The sequence below is a fragment of the Galeopterus variegatus genome, unplaced genomic scaffold, assembly GCF_000696425.1.
Source record: "Galeopterus variegatus unplaced genomic scaffold, G_variegatus-3.0.2 Scaffold505, whole genome shotgun sequence".
Taxonomy (NCBI): domain Eukaryota; kingdom Metazoa; phylum Chordata; class Mammalia; order Dermoptera; family Cynocephalidae; genus Galeopterus; species Galeopterus variegatus.
Window position 1 is genome coordinate 516,645 of NW_007726616.1, and position 22,140 is coordinate 538,784.

Here is a 22,140-nt window from a genome sequence, read left to right on the forward strand (position 1 = left end):
TGATCTGTTGCCGGACACGGAAAAAAGACAAAAGACAAAAAAAAAAAAAAAAAAGAGGAGAAAATAATGATACCTTTTTCATAGATTGCTGCAAGGCTAAATGAGGCATTATTAATAAAGTGTCTGGGGACTATCACCTGGGTTAGCCAGCCCTTAATGCAGAACCTGCACCTAGTGAGCACTCAGTGAGGACTTTTTGAATGAATGAATGATCCTATTGTACCAGCTGTAATGGGATTTAGGGGTGGATTTATTACAGTATTATTCTCAATTACAGTAGTTTGGCGTAGGTTTCTGGCATAATTATCTCCGTCTTCTCTTTATTCTTTTATTACTTGGTTCTGGAACGACTGTCTGGTTTTAACTGGTTTCTGGCATGCAGGCCCTTTGAGTGTGCACCTCTCAAGCCTCTGTGGAAGCTGAAGGGACATAAAAACATATGTAGGATTTGGCTACATTCCTCTTGAGCCCAGTTGAGTAGAATTGGCTTGTGGACACAGCAGTATAAGTGACAAATAGAGAAAGCTGTGTTTGCAGGGCCACTGAATAAAGCTTTATTGCCAGTTAACTAAGAATACATGCTCTTTGAGGCAGCATAGACAACCAGAAACATCACCAAAGAGAACGGTTTGCCCATGGAAATGGAAGAGGCAGTTTTGCAGCGGTGAGGGCTAGGGCACCCCTGCAAAATCAGAACACGTTGCAGATGGTCCACTTTCTGGTCCTGCACAGGGCCTTCCACACTGGCTTTCTTGGCACCAGGCTGCCCAGCTCCAGTCCCTTCAGGATCCACCGGTGCTGAGGGTCTTCAGAAGCGGCCCGGGGGGCAGGGTGAGCAAGGCATACAGATGGTGCGGGGCACACAGACAGTGCGGGGCACACAGGGGGAGGATGCACAAGGCGGGCAGGAAGGAGTGGAGCGTGGGTTACAGGGCAACCTGCAGGAGAAAGCCACGGTAGGGCAGGGTTGGTAGAGAAGCCCAACTCAGCAGCAGCTCCTGCCCACTCTACTCCTGGATGCCTCTCAAACCCCTCCACTGAGTCACGTCTCCGTCCACCTTCCCAAACCCCAGCCTCCACCGTCTTTGCCTGTGTTACTACAACAGCCTCCTAACCGATCTCCCCAACCGCACCCTTGCCCCTCCCAACCACCGTCAGTGCTGCGGCCAGAGTGGTCTTCTACAGACACAGTTGAATCACGTCCCTCCCCTGCCTAAAACCTTCAGTGGTTCCCATTTGTGCTTAGGATGAAAAGAGGCTTCCTTGACAGGACCAGCACGATCCTGCTCCCACCTCTCGCCCCGGCCCCGCCTCACAGTCCCGTTGCTGTCTGAGCTCCATGTACTCTGACCTCCCTGCAGTCCCTCCGTGGACCATGTCGCTCAGGCCACCGACCTTGTGCCCTATTTCCACCTCGTAGTGCACTCTTCCCTCTCCATGCACCTAACATGTCTTTGCTTCCTTAAGAGCTCGACTCAACTGTCACACCTCAAACCCTCCCCTGATCTCTCTGTGTCCAGTCCCCCTATGGCACCATGTGGCTCCTTCCATATTGATTCGTAATTCCATTATGGTCTGTCTCCCCTACTGGGCAGTGAGGTCAACAGCTGTGTATATATATGCCCACCCTGTATACCTGGCATGGAACAGGCACTTAATAAGGATATGTTGAATAAGGTGAAACAATAAATAAAAATAGAGTGAATACAGGGTGAAAGGAAAGAGGATGATCTCAGAGACTGACAGGCCTGGGCTCAAAACCAGAAACAACACTCTGTATATTGGATGGAGACCAAATAGCTCAGGATCCAATGGGCAGCCTGAAGACCACATATAGCCTGAAATGTGTTTCATTTGGCTGGCACTATGTTTTTTTTTTAATTTGTTGAAAATATTCAAAGATCAGGAGAATTTACCACTTAAAAAGTCCAGATTCCTGGCTTCCCTTGAACAATCAGAAGACCCAGCAATACTGAACCTACATCTCCCATGGTAAAAATGGTCCTGAGAAGATGGCACTGCCCTCACTGGACAAGGTATGAGCTCCCTGGTTTCCCACAGTCCCCACATGAACCACGTCCCTCATGTATGTCACCGGACTGGTCCTTGCAAATGTTAAACTTTGCAACACTTGCTCTGAAGGATAAGATTCTGAATGACAGAGAGGAAGGCTCAATGTAGAATAAGAAACCACTACAACAGCAATCAGCCCGCCAGGTGCCCATGGCCCGGAGCCATCCCGCATCCAGACAGCCACCAAGTCCCGCTGATTCTACCTGCACAGCATCTGGGACGCATTCCTCCACTGCTTTGATTCGGGCTCTCCCCATGGACGACTCAGGCCATGGCCAGGGTCTCCTGAACAGTTTCCCTGCCTGGTCCTCCCTCTCTCTACTCAGTTCTTCCTACTGCCATCAGGGTGATCTTCCTAAAGGCAGCTTAAGCTTTTATCAACTCAGCCAAGAAACGTTTACAGAGCGTCTACTCTGTGCCAAGTGCAGGGAGAAAATGTATTATATTGTCTCTGCATACTAGCTGTTTACCATCCAGTTGGAAAGACAGGCAGTTAAGTAAATTCTATCATTTCCTCCTCAAAAATAAGTAAGCCCTCTCACTTGCCTGTAAAATAAAGTCCTCCCTTCCCCGCATGACCTTCATGGTTCCCCATCAGTGGGCACCAAGTGACCTTTCCTGCCCTGCTTCCCGCCACAGTCCAATTGCACTAAGCCACCTCCTGTCCTCTCGACACGCCAAAACTTCTCCCTGCAGCATGCTCTCCAGGCACCTGTCTGCCCAGCTCCCCAACAGATGGAAGCAATTTGAGAGCAGATGCCTTGTTGTCACTGATCTCAATGTCCTGCATACCACCTGGCATGTGGTAGGCACGTGGAAGGAGTTTGTCAACTTGGAGTGGACCAGAGTAGTCCAGTGGGCCAGGTTCAGGGCAGCAGCCTGAACACAATTGCCTGACTTTCTTTGGAACATACCAGCCTCCTAGTGGCTTTTTAACCATGACAGGTTCTAAGCTGATGGTGCCTTAAGGATAGTTCCAGCTGCCTCCTGTCACCTCCCCCAGCCCTCGCACACATCTCTCTGTAGAGCCTTGGCTGGGCCCACGTACTTGCAGTCCTCGCTCTCCAGCAGGCTCCGGTACGTGTTGATCTCACACTCCAGCCGGGCCCGGACGTCCAGCAGCACCTGGTACTCCTGGTTCTGCCGCTCCAGGTCACAGCGGATCTCGGCCAGCTGGGCCTCCACATTGGTGATCATGCACTGCAGCTGGGCCAGCTGCGAGCTGTAGCGGGCCTCAGTCTCTGTCAGTGTATTTTCTAGAGAGTTCCTCTAAAGCAAAGGAAAGATATAACCACGAGAGGGGGAGCTATTTTCCATGGCTTGGTTCAAAGAACCAAGAAGAGCCAAGTCTCTCTTTGGGGTTGGAAATGACCCCTCCCTACCTACGTCACTGCAGAAACTGAAGCCCAGAAAGGTCAAGGGACTTGTTCAAGGTTAAACACCTGGTATATGATAGAACAAGGGTCTGAACCCAAGTCTTAAAACTGATCCTAAATCCCTTTTACAACCTCTTTGGTTTTGAGCTTTGGATCTCAGGTTCACTGAGTACCTTCCCTATGGCATCATGACAACAGTGGTTTTCAACCCTGACTGCACATGAGAGTCATATGGGAGCCCTTTAAAAATACTCATGCCCAGCCCCGCCCCCCCCTCCAAAGACTCTGGTTCAATTGGTCTGGAGAAGAACCTGGACACCAGGACTTCTAAAATCTCTTGGAGTGATATTGAGGACCACAGGTTGGGAAGGACAGGCTAACAAAGAATAAGCCTTCTCAGGGAGTTGTGTTTGACAGTGTCCACCTAACCCCCATCTGATTTGAGACATGTCCCTTTTATCTCTGAGCTGGATTTTGGGAGAAGCTCCCCTCCATGAAAGTTCGGCTGGGTGAGCACTGCAGAGCGGTGGCTGAAATCTGGGCCTCCTCTTCCTCCTTCCTAAATGCCTGCAGCCATGCTCAGTGCTGCCTCGGATCCAGAGCTGGGGAAAGGTGCCCACCCCGCAGCACTCACCAGGCTGTGCTGGGCCTGCAGCTCGATCTCCAGCGTGTTGACAGTTCGTCTCAGATCAATGATGTCCGACTGGTAGCTCTGAAGCTGCTCAGAGCTTGTGGCCACCTGCTGGTTCAGCTCCTCCATCTGTAATGGGAAGAAGGAGAAGGCTGGGAGTGACTTTCCAGGGACACTGAGGAGACCGGCCCACCTGCAAGAGGCCCACCTGTGTGTTGAACCATTCCTCCACATCCCTGCGGTTGGCCTCCACCATGGTCTCATACTGACACCGCATCTCCTCCAGCATCCTGGTCAGGTCTACAGGGGGCGCAGCATCCACCTCGATGTTGAGGCGGTCCCCAAGCTGGCACCGAAGGGCATTAACTTCCTGAAAAGGCACAAGGACCCCAGGAGAATGTGAAAATCACACAATTCCATCTCAACTCCCCAGGGAGACAAGAAAAGATGCAAAAAAAGATGCCAAAGATCTCAACATTGGAACGACCCTTTGAGGACTGCAGTCCACTCTGCACTATTTTGATGGTCTTCCAGCTCTGGCTGGACACCCCCATGATGGGAGGCTCACACCAACACAACACTGCCTGTCACTTCAGTAAAAGCTAAGAGCAGCATCAGAGTTTGTTTGATGCATTTGGGCTAAAATGGGAAACCTGCATCCCCAGCATTCCCAGTTACCCTCCCAGCCTGTGTTCACCTGGGAAGGGGGACAGCAGGAGCCCAGCCTCCCTTGGCCCAAGTTAGAGTGGGTGCCTCCCCAGGCTTGGCTGCCAAAGAGAGAAAGTTGTCACTGAGGCTGCCAGAGTGTGCAATAACTCCTCATTAGTGGCTTCTTGGTGCAGTTCCCAGTTCTCTGACTTAAGTAGCATGAGTCAAGCGCCCTAGGGTGCTCAGTGAGTACACAGTGACTGATTGCTACTTTATACTTAAGCCTAAGGGAACCCAGCCAGGATTCAGAGGCACTTGTTCATTCAAATCCCAAGTCAGTAGGTTGCGAGTCAACCCAGGGATAGAGGGGAAAAACACCGTCGCTCAGGTGGGCTTTACAGCACATGGGTTCCCAGGACACAGGTCTTTCCCTCCCAGGACCTGCAGGAGATAAGGAAATGCCAGAAAGTAAAGGATTTGCCTGTGGCCTCAGCTTAAGTATGTTATACGCAAACAGAAGAGAAGAAGGGAGACAAGGATGGGATAGAAAAGAGAAGAAAATCCCTGCAGTTCACCTCTCCCTTGGAAGAGTTAGGGCCCCCCCAGCAATGTAGCCTGGCAGAGAGGGACAGGACATTTGATATGAGTTGCAGAAAATAACCTATTCCTGTCCCTGGTGCACCACTCTACCTCTAGTATGTGACTGTCATGAGAAAACAAATGCAGTTGCCACAAGCGAGTATCTGGCAGTCACACTCCTCCAGGAAATGACGAAGGGAAAGGGACTATTTCTGAGCACCTATCACATGACAAGGGTTTAATATCCATGGCCTGGGTCATACCCATGATCCATATCACACCCATTAAATTCTCACAATAACCCTATATAGCACTGTAACCCCGTTTTGCAGATGAGGAGGCTCAGAAAGTTTACATAAACTGGACAAAGTCACAGAACGATACAGGACAGGCCCAGCAATTTCAACCCACATGCATCCAACCCCAAACTGCGGGGCCACCGCAGCATGACTTCTGGCCTCACCTCCTCATGGTTGCTCTTGAGGCAGAGCAGCTCCTCCTTCAGCGACTCCACCTGGGCCTCCAGGTCGGCCTTGCACAGGGTCAGATCGTCCAGGACCCTGCGCAGGCCGTTGATGTCCGACTCCACCAGCTGCCGCAGGGACAGCTCCGTCTCATACCTGCCCAAGGACAGGGTCAGCAACTGAGGGGTGGAGCTGAATACAGAACTCAGGGAAGGCCTTGAGCTGCCGGTGCTTTCCAACCCTCTGTGAAGCTAATGGACAGCTGCCCCAAGAGTGTGCAGGGAGATGCCTCCCACTGTCCCCCAGTCCCCTGGCCAAACTCACTTGGTCCTGAAATCGTCAGCAGCCAGCTTGGCATTATCAATGTTCACGACTATCCTGGCATTCTCCGCCCTGGTGCACAGAACCTGTGGGCCAAGACATATGGAGGGGGTTATTCCAGGATAAGTAAAAAGAATCTGAATGAGAAGTCAGTAGCAAAAGCAGGACTCAGTAGCCCCACAGCTATCCCCGCAGAGGCCCTTCTCCCCTGGAATTGTAGGGGATATTTAGTCCTTGGAGAACTTGAGATTTACTTTTTAAGCACCTAGGTCTTCGTAAAGGCAAACGCACCATGTTGGATGCGGTGAGCAATGTAGAAGGAAAGAATCTCGTGTCGAAAGTCACTCATGTGACAGTTTAAAAAGGTCCTTGATATTTGCTGAAAACTAACCAGGTACCAGGGGCTTTCCAGGCACTTTGCCTGCATCATCTCACTGAATCCTCTTGACAACCCCATTAGATAAGGATCATCATTATCCCCACTTTACAGATAAGGAAACTAAGACCTGGGGAAGGGAAGGGACTTCCCAAAGTCATGCAATGAGTTAATGATTGAACTGAGACTAGATCCCAGGTCTCTTTCCATGTTAAGGGCGCTGGCTAAAAGTTCAAATTATGCAATAATCCTACGCCCTAGGGAGGTCTCTTTTCCCTAAACATAACTTAATAAGTTAATGAGATTTGCATCTGGAATGCCAGCCAGCCAGCTTACCTTCCTGGCGAGCCCGTTCACCATTTGCTCTTACCTTCTGCTGGAGCTCCTCAATGGTCCTGAAATAAGACTGGTAGTCAGGACACATGGTGACCACCTGGGCCTGGCAAGCCTCTTGGATCTTGCTCTCCAGCTCCGCGTTCTCCCGCTCCAGCTGGCGCACCTTCTCCAGGTAGCTGGCCAGGCGGTCGTTCAGGAATTGCATGGTCTCCTTCTCACTGCCATTGAAGGCCCCTTCACAGTACCAGCCACAGGTAGCCAGGGAGCTAGAGACGCCACTGGCTGGCCAACAGCTGCTGGGCCAACAGGAGCTGGACAGGTAGGTCTTGGAGAGGCAACTGGATGGCCGGTAGGTAGTGGGCATGCAGACAGAAGGCATGTGTGTCATGGGCTGGCGGGCATAGCCCAGGCACAGCTCAGACCGGCAGTTCGTGCTCCCAGAGCAGACAGAGAAAGGCCGGGGGCAGCTCTTGACGGAGGCCTGCGAGCTGTTGGTCACATAGTAGTTGGATGTCATGTTGGGGAGGCTCTGTCTCCTCAGCTGCAGCTTCCTGAATGTCTACAGACCCCATCCTGCCCAGGCCTTTTATACCCTTGGAGTGAGGGGCTCCCATGGAAAGTCCTCATGGAGTGGTGGTGATGTTTACAGTCGGTCCCAGAGGAAACTGCTAATTAATTTGTAATTTGGTTTCCAATGAGGAGTTCCTTTCCTCATAAAGAGGCCAAACGTGTCATTGGGCTAAAGAAGGACTCAGGGCTGCTGTCATTGATCACCAGGAGAGAGCTTCGGGACACATCTTCAAAGGATAAGTCCATGCCTGTACCCTCATTACCAGGGTGGGGCTGCCAGGACATGGCCACAGCTTGGTCTGGTGCCGCCATTGGCCTAGCCCACCACGGCCCACCCGCTCCATCCCTGAGAAAGGCTGCATGTCTGTGGGACCGCAGCTGGTCCCCTTAATGAAAGCATTCCCTGTGGGAAGAGGAAATGTGTGGGTGACAGAAGCTGCACCGATACTGGCAGTGCTATAAATCCAAGGAGAGGAAAAAGAACCTCGGAGCCTTCTCACATGCCTCACCTTCCTACCAGGGAAGAAACTGAGCCCAAGATACAGGCAGAAAGCCTAGGAATCAAGGACATGTTTTCAGCTGGACCTTTCTCTTGGAAAAGCAGATCAATATCACGAACCTGCCATGAGGCAGATGCTCTTGACCACCTCTGGATCCTCCACTCAGTCATCACAGCACCATGTACAGAGTTGTCATGTGTCCCTTTATTGTTTATTCAACAGGCTGGGCTTGAACAGGTAGGAACAGGCTCTACTTTTACTCCCTGGAGACGTGGACAGGGAGGGCACACCTCAGGACCGCAGAGAATGTAAGCCGTGTGCATCAGCTCCCTTGAGAAGCAACACTCCGTAGCCCTGGGATGGGCTAAGCCAGCAGATAGGGAGCAGGTGTCCCCAGTTATAGACATCTTGGGCATTCTCTTAAGAGAGCAGCAAGCTAGACCAGTGGGTTTCAGTCCTACTACAAAAGCCATGAGATCACATACTTTACATATAATATGTGTATGTCTCAATATTAATATTCCAATAATGTTGGGGTATAAGTACTTGTCTTACTTGTCATATATTCCCAGAGGTGTTGGTAAGGGGACAGGACAGGGAAAATGCCACCCAGCCCTTTCATCACTTAAAGAAAAAACAAGATAGAGATGCTGCCTTCTAACTTGCCTTGTAAGGCAAGTGACCTTGGCAAAGTCACTTTGCCTCTCTGGGCTTCAGTCACCTCGTGCAAATCAAAAGGGTTAGATTAAGTAATCTCACAGTTCAATTCCCTGCAACAGCATAAATTCCAGTATCCTCTTCTGGATTAACTGCTTAGGGAAGGCTGTGGTGTCAGACAGAAGGGGATGTGGTGGTGAACACCCACCACAGGGAGTGAGACTCATCAGGCCGGCCCTCAGAATCATGGCCAGCACTTACTGAGTGTGCATGAGGGCCAGGCACTGGGCTGGGTGCTGGGCACCGATTTGCCCATTTAATGCTCACTCCCAGAAAACTATAAGATAATTATTGTAATAAGGTGTAGCAGTGGTTCTCAAAGTGTAGTCCTCAGGCCTGCAACATCAACGTCACTCAGGAATATGCTACCGATGCAGTTTTCAGGCCCACCCCAGACCTACTAAATCAGAAACGCTGAGGGTGGGGCCCAGCGGTCTGTGTTTAGCAAGTCCTCCGGGTAGTTGTGAGAACCACTGAACCACTGAACCACTGAGCCTATATATGAGGGTACTTCAAAAAGTTCATGGAAAGGTTCGTATTATCTTTGAATTCTATTTTTCCATAAACTTTTTGAAGTACCCTCGTGTATTTTAACAGTTGCCACGAGAATTCCTCTTGCAGGAAAAACTGTCTTTACTTGGAAAAAACACATTGATGAGTTCTTGGAGTAAAAGTTGGGACCCCAAGTGCCTCGATTTGGCTGACAAGACATCAGAGGGAGAAAGAAGAGAAGAATTTGAAGTTCACAGGGTGATCGTGGAAGGAAGGGAGGAGGAGGAGAGGCAACAGAAAAGTGGAAAGGTACTGTCAGCGTGTGACGCGGTTCCACCCCCTGGTCCCCAAGAAATCTTTAGCAAAGTCCACTAAATTCGAACGCTTGGTATGAGCAGTGGTTCACATTATGAATTAAAGACTGAGTTTCACGTGAGAGTGATTGATAAAGGAGAGTAGCAGTGTTCAAAGCCACAGAAGCCTGTGGTTCCAGCCCACAGACCACATCTGGAGTGTGTCTCCCAGGTGAAGAAGAGGGGGCTGGGAAAGGTCACCACCGAGCAAGGGGCGGCGCCGTCAGTTTTCAGACCCAGACCCATCTGACCCAAAGCCTTTCCTCTATACCCCAACCTCTCTGAGGACAAAGTCAATTATTGGGCATATAAGTTTAGGGGGACAAGGGAAAGTGATGCCAAAGAAGTGGGAGAAAACAAGAATGAAATACCGGGGAAAGTTTAACGCTAAATAGGTCGAGGATGAAGGGCCTATTTAAAGAAGGGCAGATGGACGCCTGAGCGGGTCTGGCCCAGGACTCTCTCCCTCCTTCCACTCCCCTGCAGAAAATCAGAGGCTCCTTCTGTTAGGGAAAAAAAAAAAAAAAAAGCAGAATAACTCCAGAGAAAAGACTTACAAAAACTGAATTTAAGCAATTCTACCATCCAAAACGCCAGTTTGCCAAATGCCCATACACACAGCACTTTCTATCAGCTTTTCAGTGTCTCCTCATTAAATATAAACAAAAGGATCACCAGACATTTGAGGGACGCTTCCAACATTAAAAACAAAACAGAGGGCCGGCCCGGTGGCGCACTCGGTAGAGTGCGGCGCTTGGGAGCGCGGCGGCGCTCCCACCGAGGGTTCGGATCCCATATAGAGACCGGTCCGCTCACTGGCTGAGCATGGTGCGGGCGCGACACTGAGGGTTGCGATCCCTTTACCGGTCAGGAAAAAAAGACAAAAAGGAAAAAAAAAAAAAACAGAGATGAAGTAAAACAAACAAACTATAAAAAGGAAATTGGGGAAAACAGAAACAATGTAGAATCTAAAACATATATATATATATATATATATTTTTTTTTTTTAGTAATAACCTCAAAGATAAGTATAGTAGTTACGTCATGAAACAAGAGCTGGATGTTATAAAAATAAATAGAAAACAAAAAATGGCTCTTTGGAAACAAAAATATGATAACTGAAATTAGAAATTCAGTTCAAAATGTTTGAAATCAAAGGACAGAGAAAAGGCAGGACTTAGGAATAGTCAAAAGTACAATAGGAATCAGACCTGAGAGTATTAAGGTCTATGTCAGGGCTGAGCCCCCATCCTCCCAGTTGTGCTGCCGAAAGACCCTTCATCTAATCACCTAAAGGGCTTTCAAGAATCCCAGTGCCAGATCATACCTTAGATGAACCAAACCAGAATTTCTGGGGTCAGAGCAGGCATCAGTGTTGTTAAGCTCTCTAGCTCATTTAATGTGCAGCCAGGTTTGAGAACACAGCATTATAATTAAAGAGCACAAACAATGAAGTTGGTGGTAATTAGAGGCAGGGTTACACATGATCTGGTTAGCTCCATCTTGGAGGGAGTTAGGATAGATTCAAAGTGGTTTATGCTGCAAAGAATGCCATGAAGAAGAGTGTAACATGTAAAACATGTTACATGTTATTGGAGCCTGTGTGCTCAAGACAGCATCTGTTCACTGCCAACTGTGACTTCTCCCACTGACTTTGGTCATAACCAGAGTTAGATAACAAATCATGTAACTGCATCTCCACTTTAGCTGGCCTGGTTATTCTGGGCACTGCTGCCTAGAAGGAAACCGCAGAATTGAAACCCTGGACAGGGAAAAGGTAAGCGTGCACCCTCAGAGCAACCCAGGCACCAGCTAGAGGAGAGTCAATATTGACAGATTTCAAATTTCCAGCATATGCTTAGCAAAGCATCAGGGACTTTACAGCGTGTCATGTTCCCAATTTTACTGAGGAGGAAACAGACTCAGAAAGGACTACGACCTGCTAAAGCTCCCATGTGCAGTTAGCGGTGGGGTGGGAATTTGAACCCAGGTCAGCCTGACTCCACATTCTGAGCCCACATTTGATACCTAATATCATGACCTGCTTTAGCTGGCCTCCTCCCACCACTGAAGTACAAAGGAAAAGAAATAGTGAGCGTCCTTCCTGTCCTGTCCCAAGGCCTCCCTCCCACGCAGACCAATCCTACCCCTGGTGCCTAACACACACTGCCTGGCACAGGTTGGCACTTGATAAGGGTTTGTGGAATGGACTGAATGATCCTGAGACCGCCACCCCCTTCAGGTGCCTGAGCCTCAGCAAAACCAGCTGCAGAGTTCCTAGAAGACCAGGGGGTAGGCGGCACAGGATGCCAGGAGCCAGAGGGCTGGCAGAAACCAAAAGCCCAGGCTCTCCTTTACGGGGAGATAGAAAGGGGAGGATTTTGCATCTGGGTCAGGGTGAGCTAAACAGACACGCTTAAGGGGCAGGCGTCTCAGGCTCGCCTCGGTCAGGATCATTCAGCAATCTGTTCTCCACCCTGGGCACTGCTACAGCCCAACACCGCTGACATTGCTTAGCAGGTGCTCTTGGCATCTTATGAGGAACACGTGGCCATTTGGAGTCGACCTGCCTTTCTTTCTAGCTTAGAAAGTTTGGCCTTCGGCCTTCTCCCTTTCCCTTTGGGACTGATGGAAGTTGGTATTGGCCTGGTCTACTTGGGGAGAACATTCTGGACACAAATGAGGCCAAGATGCTGGGAACTTCCACAACCGTGTGCCTTGTTGTACTCCTCATCAGATGCCAAGAGGACACAAGAACATGTGTGAGCCTGTTAGAGACAGGAATCTCTGAATTAAGGTGGAAGTCTCAACGGCGGGCTCCCTCTCCATCTCCTGCTTGTGTTTGGAGCTGGATTGTTAAGGGGACTTGCTGAACTGGAAGGGCGGCATGAAAGGACTGTAATAAAAGAGAGGGTTGATGTAAATGCACCCCTAAAAGTCCCCTGGGTGTAGAACAGCATATCACCTCTCTTACAAGGACCACAGACATGAGGCTGATAATAATAAAGTGGCCTAAAATGCTTCACTTTGTATTGACCTCAGTTTCATCCATCCTACTCTGACATCCAGGTGACCTAGATAGTAGGAGAGGTCTAGAAATTCCTGTCACCACATTGGGATCTTGGAGAAAAGTCTTCATCAGGGAAGCCAAGCAAAGAGTCTCACTGTAGGCCTCTACCCACCCCACACAGGGCATAGTGACCTTGGAATCCCCAGGGTCACACCTGATCAGACATCCCCCGTGTATCTGTCCAAGAGTCACCCTCTGATACCAGCAGAGACAAACCCACAACACCAGACAGTGCGAATTAGGCCTCAGGAGCCAGAGCAAATGCACTTTATTGTTCTGCCAATAGAAGCCACTAGAACAACCCAGAAGGAAAACCTGACCCTGGAGGCAGCCTGAGAACAGAGATCCTGGCACGCATTGAAATGCTAAGGAGTTGAGGCCTTCAGGGGCAGCCAGCTTTAGTGATAGGCTTTGAGATACTCTAAGGTTGGTTATGGGCCTGGGCACTGCACGAAGAGAGATGATTGGACTGTAAGGGTTAGGGCTGAGCAGAGGCCAGGTCCAGCCTTGGAGACAATGGCCTTGGCCTTCTTGGCCAGCCACTCTCAGAACCGGCCCCCCGGGCAAGGAACACAAACAGGACGGGGGCTGCAAGTCATGCGGGCTATGCCAGGAGGACCACAGGAGGCCGCAGGAAGACAGGGGAGGCATGCCTTAGCGGGTGAGTAGTCAGGGGCACACGGGTTACACGGCAACCTGGGAGAAAGAAAAAGTCAAATTACTATGATTTTCCAGTTGCTGTTTTCAATAACTCAGAGTAGATCCCAGAATAGACAAACTGGAAGACACCTGAAAAATCACCTGTTTCTACCACCTTATTTTACCAAAGGGGAAACAGAGACCCAGAGAGGAAAAGGGGCTTGCTAGAGTAACAAAACCAGAACTGAATAAAGCCCAGGGCTCCTGATTCCAGACACCAGGCTTTTTCCAGGCACCCCACTGTCTCCCCAGAACTTTGCAGATTGCATTCAGAAGAAGGACATGCAGCAACACTCACTTGCAGTCCTCGCTCTCCAGCAGGCTCCGGTACGTGTTGATCTCACACTCCAGCCGGGCCCGGACGTCCAGCAGCACCTGGTACTCCTGGTTCTGCCGCTCCAGGTCACAGCGGATCTCGGCCAGCTGGGCCTCCACGTTGGTGATCATGCACTGAAGCTGTGCCAGCTGCGAGCTGTAGCGAGTCTCCGTCTCCACCAGGGTAGATTCCAGAGCATCTCTCTGTGAGGGCAAGGGTTGCATAGAGAGGAAGAAGGTTAGAGGTCAGAGAAGGAACAAGGAAGACTTATCTGGGTCTCCATAAGGTTTCAGAATCCAAGAACAGCTCAGAGAATTACTTTGAGCTGGGATGAACCACAATCAGAGATCTCATTTGAGATGAGCCAATTAGCCCCTGGAGTGTCCTTGATCTAGTGAGCATCTCCCTACTTATGACATCTCTGAGTAACTGATAACTACTGAGAAGATGTATCTGCTTACACAAATAGAGGAGTTGCCAGGACATGCCGGCTGCTAGAAGCCACTGGGGCATTTGTGATTGAGGCTGGGCCCTCATTCCCTCTTCTCTGCACAGAGTATCACTGATACTCAAGAACTTGAACCCCCGGAGCCTGCCTGTGTGGTCAGAGCATGGAAGCCAGGGGGCTAGTGTGCATCTCTACTTGGTCCAGCAGCAGCCAGGCCTGCTTCAGGACTCACCATGCTGTGTTGGGCCTGTAGCTCGATCTCCAGGGTGTTGACATTGCGCCTCAGCTCAATGATCTCTGCCTGGCAGGACTGCAGCTGCTCCGAACTGGACACCACCTGCTGGTTCAGCTCCTGGGTCTGAAACACACACACACACGAGACCTGGTCAGAAACACTAGGGACTCAGCTTCAGAGCCCTACAGGAGGCTACTTGGAATCACGAGCCAAGAAGGACCTTCCCATTATCCAGTCCAACCCATTCATTTCACACCTGAGGACACTGTTTCTTAGAGGACAGCAACCTGCCCAAGGTTGCATAGTAAGGTCAAAACAAAGTGGGGACTCAAACTCAGGCATCTTGATTCAGAGCCCAGAGTCACTTCCCAGTGACCTGCCATGTGCCTCCATTGCACTGACTGTTTCCAGGTGCCTACCTGGGTGTCAAACCAATCTTCAGCATCCTGGCGGTTATTCTCCACCAGGGTCTCATACTGGCACCTCATCTCATCCAGAACACGGTTCAAGTCAACAGGCGGCGCCGCATCCACCTCAACGTTGAGCCGGTCGCCAAGCTGGCAACGCAGTGAGTTCACTTCCTGTGGCACAGACCAGGGTCAGCATTAACTTTCCCAGCTGGCTGCCTTGCTCGCCTCCTCCCATGCTCACCTGCTCCCCATGCTCCTCTGCTCCCCCATGCTCACCTCCTCATGGTTCTTCTTGAGGCAGAGAAGCTCCTCCTTCAGAGACTCCACCTGGGCCTCCAGGTCAGACTTGCACAGGGTCAGATCATCCAGGATCCTGCGCAGGCCGTTGATGTCAGCCTCCACCAGCTGCCGCAGGGACACCTCCGTCTCGTACCTGCAGGTGCAGAACAGAGCAGCTGCAGCTACATGTCCTCTTTGTATCTAAGTCAGGTCTCACGGCAGACTGGCCTGCGCTGTGAGTCCTGCCTCCATGCCTCAGCAACTGAGTGCAGCCAAGACCTTGCGTGCTGGTATCACCAGTGGCCCGTTCTACCAGCCCCAACCACAGAGCAAGCAGGACAACTCACTTGGTCCTGAAGTCATCTGCAGCCAGCTTGGCGTTGTCGATCTGCACCACCAGCCTGGAGTTCTCTGCCTTGCTGCACAAGGTCTGGGGACAGAAAGAAGTGGCTTCAGTGCAAGAAAGGACATTCTGCTGGTTGGAGCTCCCCAAAGCTGGCAGAGGCTGCCTCTGGAGGGAGAGAGGGCTCCATCCTGGACTCCCGACATCTGAGGCTCCATGAGGGCTTGTGGCTATGCTGTAGGTATCAGACTGTGGAACCTCTTAGGTCCCTTCCAATGCAGTGCATCTGTGACCTGTAACCCAGGGTTGGAGGGAAGGGCATGGACAAACTGCAAGAAAGGCCCAGAATGGTGGAACAAGACTTCTTCCTGCCTATCTGTCAGCCTGTCTTCCAGGCCTGCTGAGGGCCTAGAGCAGGCCGTTGCCAACAGTATACCCTGTGAGCCGGCTGTGACTCTCAAGGGATGTAGACTCCAACAGGTGCTTCCTTCCCTGAGTTATTTATGGGAGACCTGATCAGCACTAAACACATCAAATCCAATTCCCTCACCTTAGAAAAATGAGGAAATTAAAACTCAGAGGGGTGGGCAGTGGTAGCAAAGGTTCGACAACCAGTTAGTTCATAGAGCCTGTGTTCAAGCTCTGGCTCCACACGATCTGCCGTCTGGTTTGCTCAACCAGCCAGCCTGAGCCTCAGTGTTCTCATCTGTGTAATGGGCTAATGATACCTCCCTCATAAGAGTGTTGGGAGGAGCAAATGAGGGCACAGATGTGAACATGCTTGTGATCTTCAAAGTGCCCCATGGGGGCAGAGCTACCACCACACATGTTCTGGCTCCCAATGCAGTGCTCGTGACACCAGGCCCCTGGGCAGCCAAAGCCACTCTGAACTTCTTACCTTCTTCTGGAGCTCCTCGATGGTCCGGAAGTAGGACTGGTAGTCAGGGCACATGTAGGGTACCTGCTGCTGGCACCACTCGCGGATGCGACTCTCCAGCTCCGTGTTCTCCCGCTCCAGCTGGCGCACCTTCTCCAGGTAGCTGGCCAGGCGGTCGTTCAGGAACTGCATGGTCTCCTTCTCACTGCCGGTAAGGATGCCCTCCCCAAACCAGCCCCCACCCATGCTGTAGCTGGTGGGCAAGCCTCCAACAGGGAGGCAGAGAGCAGGGAGGCAGCCGGAGGCCCTGTAGCTGCTTCTGCCCAGCCCAGCGGAGCATGCAGAGAAGCGTCGGGCCCCACGGGAGACACTTGGGAGCTGGCAAGAGCTGCTGGAGAACATCGTGGACACACGAGCGGATCCCCCGCCACCCCGTCCTGGGCTCTTGAGAGACCCTGAAGTGAAGTTGGTCTTGAGGCATTTGGAAGCCATGGCTTCAGCGGCCCACACGCAGTGATAGGTCTCTAAGGCCAGACACCCCCAATGTGGAGAAGCAGCTCATCACCCCTGACTTATATCTCTGCCCCAGTGGGCGTTGGTTGGCCTTCACAAAGTATTTTCTCCTCATTAAAGTTAATACCACTTTCTATTAAAATCTCTCATTAGCCTGTTATTTAGCTTCCTGTGAACATTTCCCGGCCTCATAAACCAGGAGCCCCGTTGGACTGGTGGCTACGTGGAGACTCACCTCCTCCACCCCACGTGGCTGGGAAGGACCAAGTCTCCGTCAGTTCTTCAAAGGGGCCTGTCATCAGCCCAGACCGCAGCCTCCTTGTTCAGCAGGCGTGGGAGTCCAGCCACTGTCCCGACTTTCTCCAGCTTTGTCTCCTTTTATGGGCCCAAGGGCTTAGAGGAGGCCTCTGGGTTGGCTCCCGGGAGAGGGAAGAGCAAGCCTGGTTGTTGCAGGGAGACAGGTCTCGTGGCCAAGGAGACACAGAAGGCTCTTCAATAAGCCCAGAAGATATGGCTGGTTTCCCCAGGACTGTTCTGGTTTTAGTGCTGAAAGCCCAGGGGATCCTCGGTCACAGGCAAAAAGGGACAGCTGGTCACCCTCAGTACAACAGAGCCTCGATGGACACATTCCTCCTCCTTCTCTTGCCAGGAAATCTGGTTGAGTAGCCTCAGTTCTAGCCAAAATGACTAGAGGTCCATTAATTGGCCCCCGCCTATTGTGACACCTAGAGCCATGTATGGGAGGACATGTCTTCTCCGGCCCTAGTTGAAAAATGGAGAAGCCTTTCCTTCTGGTTGTTTGACTGGAGGGATGGAGGGGGATCTTGATGGACAGGCCTCCGTGGGAGCGAAAGAGCCTGACCTTCACAGTGCTGTCTCTGCTGCTGGAGTTGGCCGAGCTGATGCCTGGAAAAGTTGACGAGGTGTCTAACAAATCCAATCTGCCAAGCAAGTGGGACCTTCACGGGGGGCTGAGGGCTGAGCAAGAGGAGATGGTGGAGCTGGGGATGGGGCCTCACCAGGCGGAAACTTGTGGGACTTGCCTTCCGATCTGCACTGCAGTTCAGGGTCCTGCTTACTCTTTTAGGGATGCCAGTTATCTTCCCACATGGGGAACAGCCATGAGCTGACCAGAAGTGAACTAGACTCGGTGTTCAGCACTTTCCCACGGTCTCACCTCATCCATACAATTGCTCTGTGAGCCTGAGCTTATTAGCCCCATCTCGAAGCTGAAGAAATCAATATTCAGAGATGACAAGAGCTTGCTGAAGTGCCCCCAGCTGTCGATCGCAGAGCCAAGATGCCAACTCGAGTCTGGCTGTCTCCGCTACACCCCCCTGCCTCCACCACTGCTCTGGAACCCTGTCCTGGGCTGCTGAACATGATTGGGTTTATGGTGAGCAGAGCACTGGGGTGGGCTCCACAAGGGGATGGCCAGTACCCTCTGGAGTCCCAGGAGAAGCAGCACAGCATTGTGGTTACATGTGAATTTGGGGGTTCTAATCCCAGCCCCACCACAAACCAACCATGTGACTTAACTTCTTAGGATCACTCTGTTTCCTCTTTTGTAAAATGGGAAGAAAATAATAGCACCTACTATCTAAGGTTGCTGTAAGGATAAATGAGCTTAAAGCATCTAGAACAGCACCTGCTTGTGGTAAGTGCTCAATAAAGGCAGAGGCTATGATTACCAGTCCCTGCTCAAGTAGAGTTGTGTTGTCCAAAGACTAGTGATGTTAAACAGCTGTCACAGAGAGCGTGGACATGCTGTGAGCTCACAGGCCACCATCCCATGTGCCGGGTGCATGTGTTTGTGGCCCTCAGATATAGAGCTCCAATGAGTCACCATGCCCTTTCCACACCCTGGAGTCTGGTGTAACCGGTATCCACCCAGCACAATCCCAGGTTCCCACTGGCTGCCTCAGTCTCTCCTCCTTGGAAATCCATGCCCCAGTACAAAGGACACAGCTGAGCTTAAAGCCTGGCTGAGCCTCCTTCAGTGTTTGCATTTCCCACCCATGCAGGTACAGGGCTCCACCCAGCCCTGCTAAGTTACAGCCTCCTGGGGAGGTGCTCTGGGCTCAGCCAGGGTCACTGTGGAGACACGGGGCCCAGAGAATCCACAGCAGGAAGGCCTGGGAAGCTCCATGCTATTTCCATAGCCCCAGGACGCACATGGGTTCCCAGGCAGGCCTGCCACCTGCACTGCCCAGAAGGGGATTCAGTGCTATTCACCTTTGAATGTTCTCTCTACACGGCCCTATTCATAATGAATAATGATGGTACCGGCCACCGTTCATTGAGCACTCAGTATCTGCAAGGGCCCATGCTAAGCTCTCTCCATGCAGTCTCTCATTCAGTCCTCACAGCCACCTCATGAGACTGGCATCACGGACAGCCCCATTTACTAGATGAGTAAACTGAGGCTTCGTATGTTTCCTGAGCCTGCCCGAGGTCACACAGTAGCGAGCAGCAAAACCAGCGTTTGTACAACCATTCAAGGCACACTGTCTCCTCTAAGCACCCCGCACACCCTGCCGCACAGACATGGATAGAAAGGTGCTGACTCCCACAGGGTGACCTACCCACTAGGGTGGTGAATGGCTTGCCTAAGATCTCTACAGGCTGTCAGGGAGACTAAAGCCCAGGCCTTCTGGCTCCCAACCCCAGGCCTGCCCTGCTGTCGCTGGGGGTCCCGTGCTAGCCAGGCCTCCTCCCTGGAGCCTGCCCCCTGTCCCGTCCCAGCTGTATTCTCCCAGCTCTGAATGCCCATGGCAGTGACTGGTGGTGGATCCGTTGTCCCTCCATTAACTGGTGCCCTTGGATCATCTTGTGTTTCAGCCCTGTCTTCCCCGTGAGACTGTAAGCTTGGGAGCAAGAACTGACCGTGTACTTCTTTTGAAACCCCCATCGTGTCAAGCACAGTGCTGGGCTTCCAGATGTGCCAGAATGAATGAATGAATGAATGAATGATTCACCCATGGTGAATTGTGTTAAGTAAGGAAACAAAAAAAAAGGATTTTGAGAGGAAGGGAGCACAGAAAGGGAGGGAAGAAAGAGGAAAGGAAGGAAAGAAAAAGTGAGTGAGGATGGGGAGGGAAAAACACGTAGAAGGTCAGTCTCACTGTGCCTGCTCTTACACAGAGGAAACTGAGGCTCCGAGATGAGAGGGGTTAGGCCTCCCTGTGTAAGTGAGCAGCACCTGGCGGCGAACAGAGTGTTCTCTGGGCCAAAAGCCGTTCTGCCCAAGGGAGACAGCTCCCATAAGCCAATTCAGTGCTACAGGAGTGACTAGAATATACTCAATAAGATGTTTTTAGATAATTTCATAAAACATGTAAGTAATATTTCAAAGTTCTGAAGTATCCTGTAAATTGTTCTGGTCTATTTCCACTGTTTCTTAGCATTCTTTTTAAGAGAACGAAATGATCACCTAGAGCTCTTATCGGCAAGAACTAATGATGTTTAGTGAGTAGCCTAATAACTTTCCTTGCAGGACTTGGCACTCTGCTCAGATGGGGTCTGTGCTGTCCCCTCGATATGCCGTGGACACACTTGGCCATGCCCTAAAGTACACCTTTGCCCCACCTCCTCCTTTTTCTGCCCAGCGTTGAAAGTTTTCATCAAATCCAAATCTTCCCTAAAGCCTTCCCTGGTCACCTCAACTCTCAGTGATCTCTCCCCCTCCTCAGGACCCAAAACCCTGCCCCACACCTGCTCCTGCCGTCCCTGGTGCTGTTCCTGGGCATGAGGGGGGTCTCCACAGCTGGACGTGAGCTCGTGGGAACTGTGCCTGTTACCCACAATTTGGTCCAGCTGCTTCCGCCACCCTTGCTTCTCCCTAGACGAGCCCTGGCGTTAGCGCTGGAGGTGCTGTACACATTGTGTTCAATATCTTTGCTCTTAATTGATCAATTGACATGCAAGTCTGTGTGAATGAGAAAGACAGCCAGATATCGTATCTGGAAAGTACAAAAGATCAGACTGCTTTGAAGTCAAGTATCATGTTCACTCTGGGGAAATTTTATAAAATGTAATGTTTTATATCATCTCTCTCGATCTCATGGGAAGAGCAATGGAGTAGGAGTCAAAAGACCTGGGAAGGCATCCTACATCTGCCACTTGCTGTGTGACTTGGGACCAGTCAACGCCTGCTCCACAGCACTGTTGATTTCTGGTATGCACCTTGGTTAGTGAACTCAGTTGAAACTTAGTTAAGGATGTATGTGAGGTCAAGAACCGGAGGGGCTCCTAATGCAGATGCTCTGGACAATTTAACAAAAAGCTAGACAAAGCTGCATAAATAAAGTGCCCACAAGCACACGGGGCTGTTTGTGTGCATGAGATGAGGCTGTGAGTGTCCTCTGTAAACTGTCATAAAAAGGGAAAGCACTGCATGATGCGAGGCGTTGGTGCCATTATGACCTGTCCAGTCACAACACTGTGCAGTTTCTGTGCTCCAATGCAGTGACAAGGAAGCTCAAGCTGTTTCCCAAACAGAAGGCTCAGTCCTTTCCCCACTCTCTGGCTGTTCCCACGCAGGGGTGTGACGCTCTCTGTGCACACCCAGCCACCCACACCTCATCCCCTGAGCTCCGACCTAGAACCAGGGAAGCAGACCTCAGGCCCCAGCACAGGAGTACAGCAGAGAAGGGGGTCGGGCAGGGCCAGGATGAGAATCATGTGGGCTGACCCTGCTGCCCACAGCCAGGCAGGTTCTCTGAGGCTGAGGCCTTCAGGTTCATGGTCCAACTCCATGGATGCTGCTGAGAGCACAGCCGCCAGCCCCACCCCGGCATCCCGCTGTGTACAAAGCAAAGAGCTTGGCCCACTGGTGGGGTTTTCGGTTCCCCACTCTGAGCCCAGGGACTCTGTTCTTATTAACACCAGCACTGGTAGCCACCACTTTGGGGCTCCGTACACACCTTGTCCCATTGGAACCTCCCGGTAGCCTCGTTTCACAGATAAAGTCAAGAGTCATGAAGGCAGGCCCAGCAGAGTGGGGAGCCGGGCTCAACACGGGACGCTCCAATTCTGCCTGTGCATGGCTTCCCTGAGCTCTGAGATGTGTTTGCTGCACCTCTGGCTCGTCCAGCAGCTTGTCATGTTTAGCACCAAATTCATGGTGACATAGGGCAGGACCAGGTCTTTCTCGTGGAGGTCTTGGCCTCAAGTAAGAGCTCAGAGACAGAGGGGAGAGAAAGGGGGATGTGAGAAACTGTGTGCTGGGAAGAGTTACAGACTGAGTCAGAATAGCCAGGGAATGGCCAAGTCTCTGCCACTCACCACCGTGTGGCCTGGGGAAAGTCACTGTCCTCTCTGGGCCAGACCGAGGGCCCTCAGACTCTTCACAGGCCATGTTTGTCAGATCAGAGAAGGCCTGGCACAATTAGGCCCCGTGCCCAGACCTGCATTCTGAATTCCGCTCCACTCTGAGGTCTGGCTGTCCTCTCCCCCAGCTCCATGTCTGCGCCCCCCACGCCTCTATCCCTGCCAGTCCTCACTTCAGTCTGT

General features: G+C 51.4%; 2 protein-coding genes across 2 annotated transcripts; both read right to left on the reverse strand.

Annotated features, from left to right (window-relative positions):
- Positions 1-808: 808 nt before the first annotated feature.
- KRT32 (keratin 32) lies at positions 809-7,321 on the reverse strand. Its single transcript, XM_008569508.1, has 7 exons — positions 6,839-7,321; positions 6,096-6,178; positions 5,771-5,927; positions 4,289-4,450; positions 4,084-4,209; positions 3,122-3,342; positions 809-938 (listed from the first exon to the last, which is right to left on the reverse strand). Exons 1-7 carry the CDS (start codon positions 7,319-7,321, stop codon positions 809-811), a joined length of 1,362 nt encoding a protein of 453 aa, XP_008567730.1.
- Positions 7,322-13,051: 5,730 nt separating this feature from the next.
- Positions 13,052-16,636, reverse strand: KRT35 (keratin 35). Its single transcript, XM_008569509.1, has 7 exons — positions 16,135-16,636; positions 15,241-15,323; positions 14,891-15,047; positions 14,624-14,785; positions 14,202-14,327; positions 13,504-13,724; positions 13,052-13,202 (listed from the first exon to the last, which is right to left on the reverse strand). The coding sequence occupies exons 1-7, from the start codon at positions 16,603-16,605 to the stop codon at positions 13,052-13,054; spliced, it is 1,371 nt and encodes a 456-aa protein (XP_008567731.1). The 5' UTR covers positions 16,606-16,636.
- Between the last annotated feature and the right edge of the window lie 5,504 nt (positions 16,637-22,140).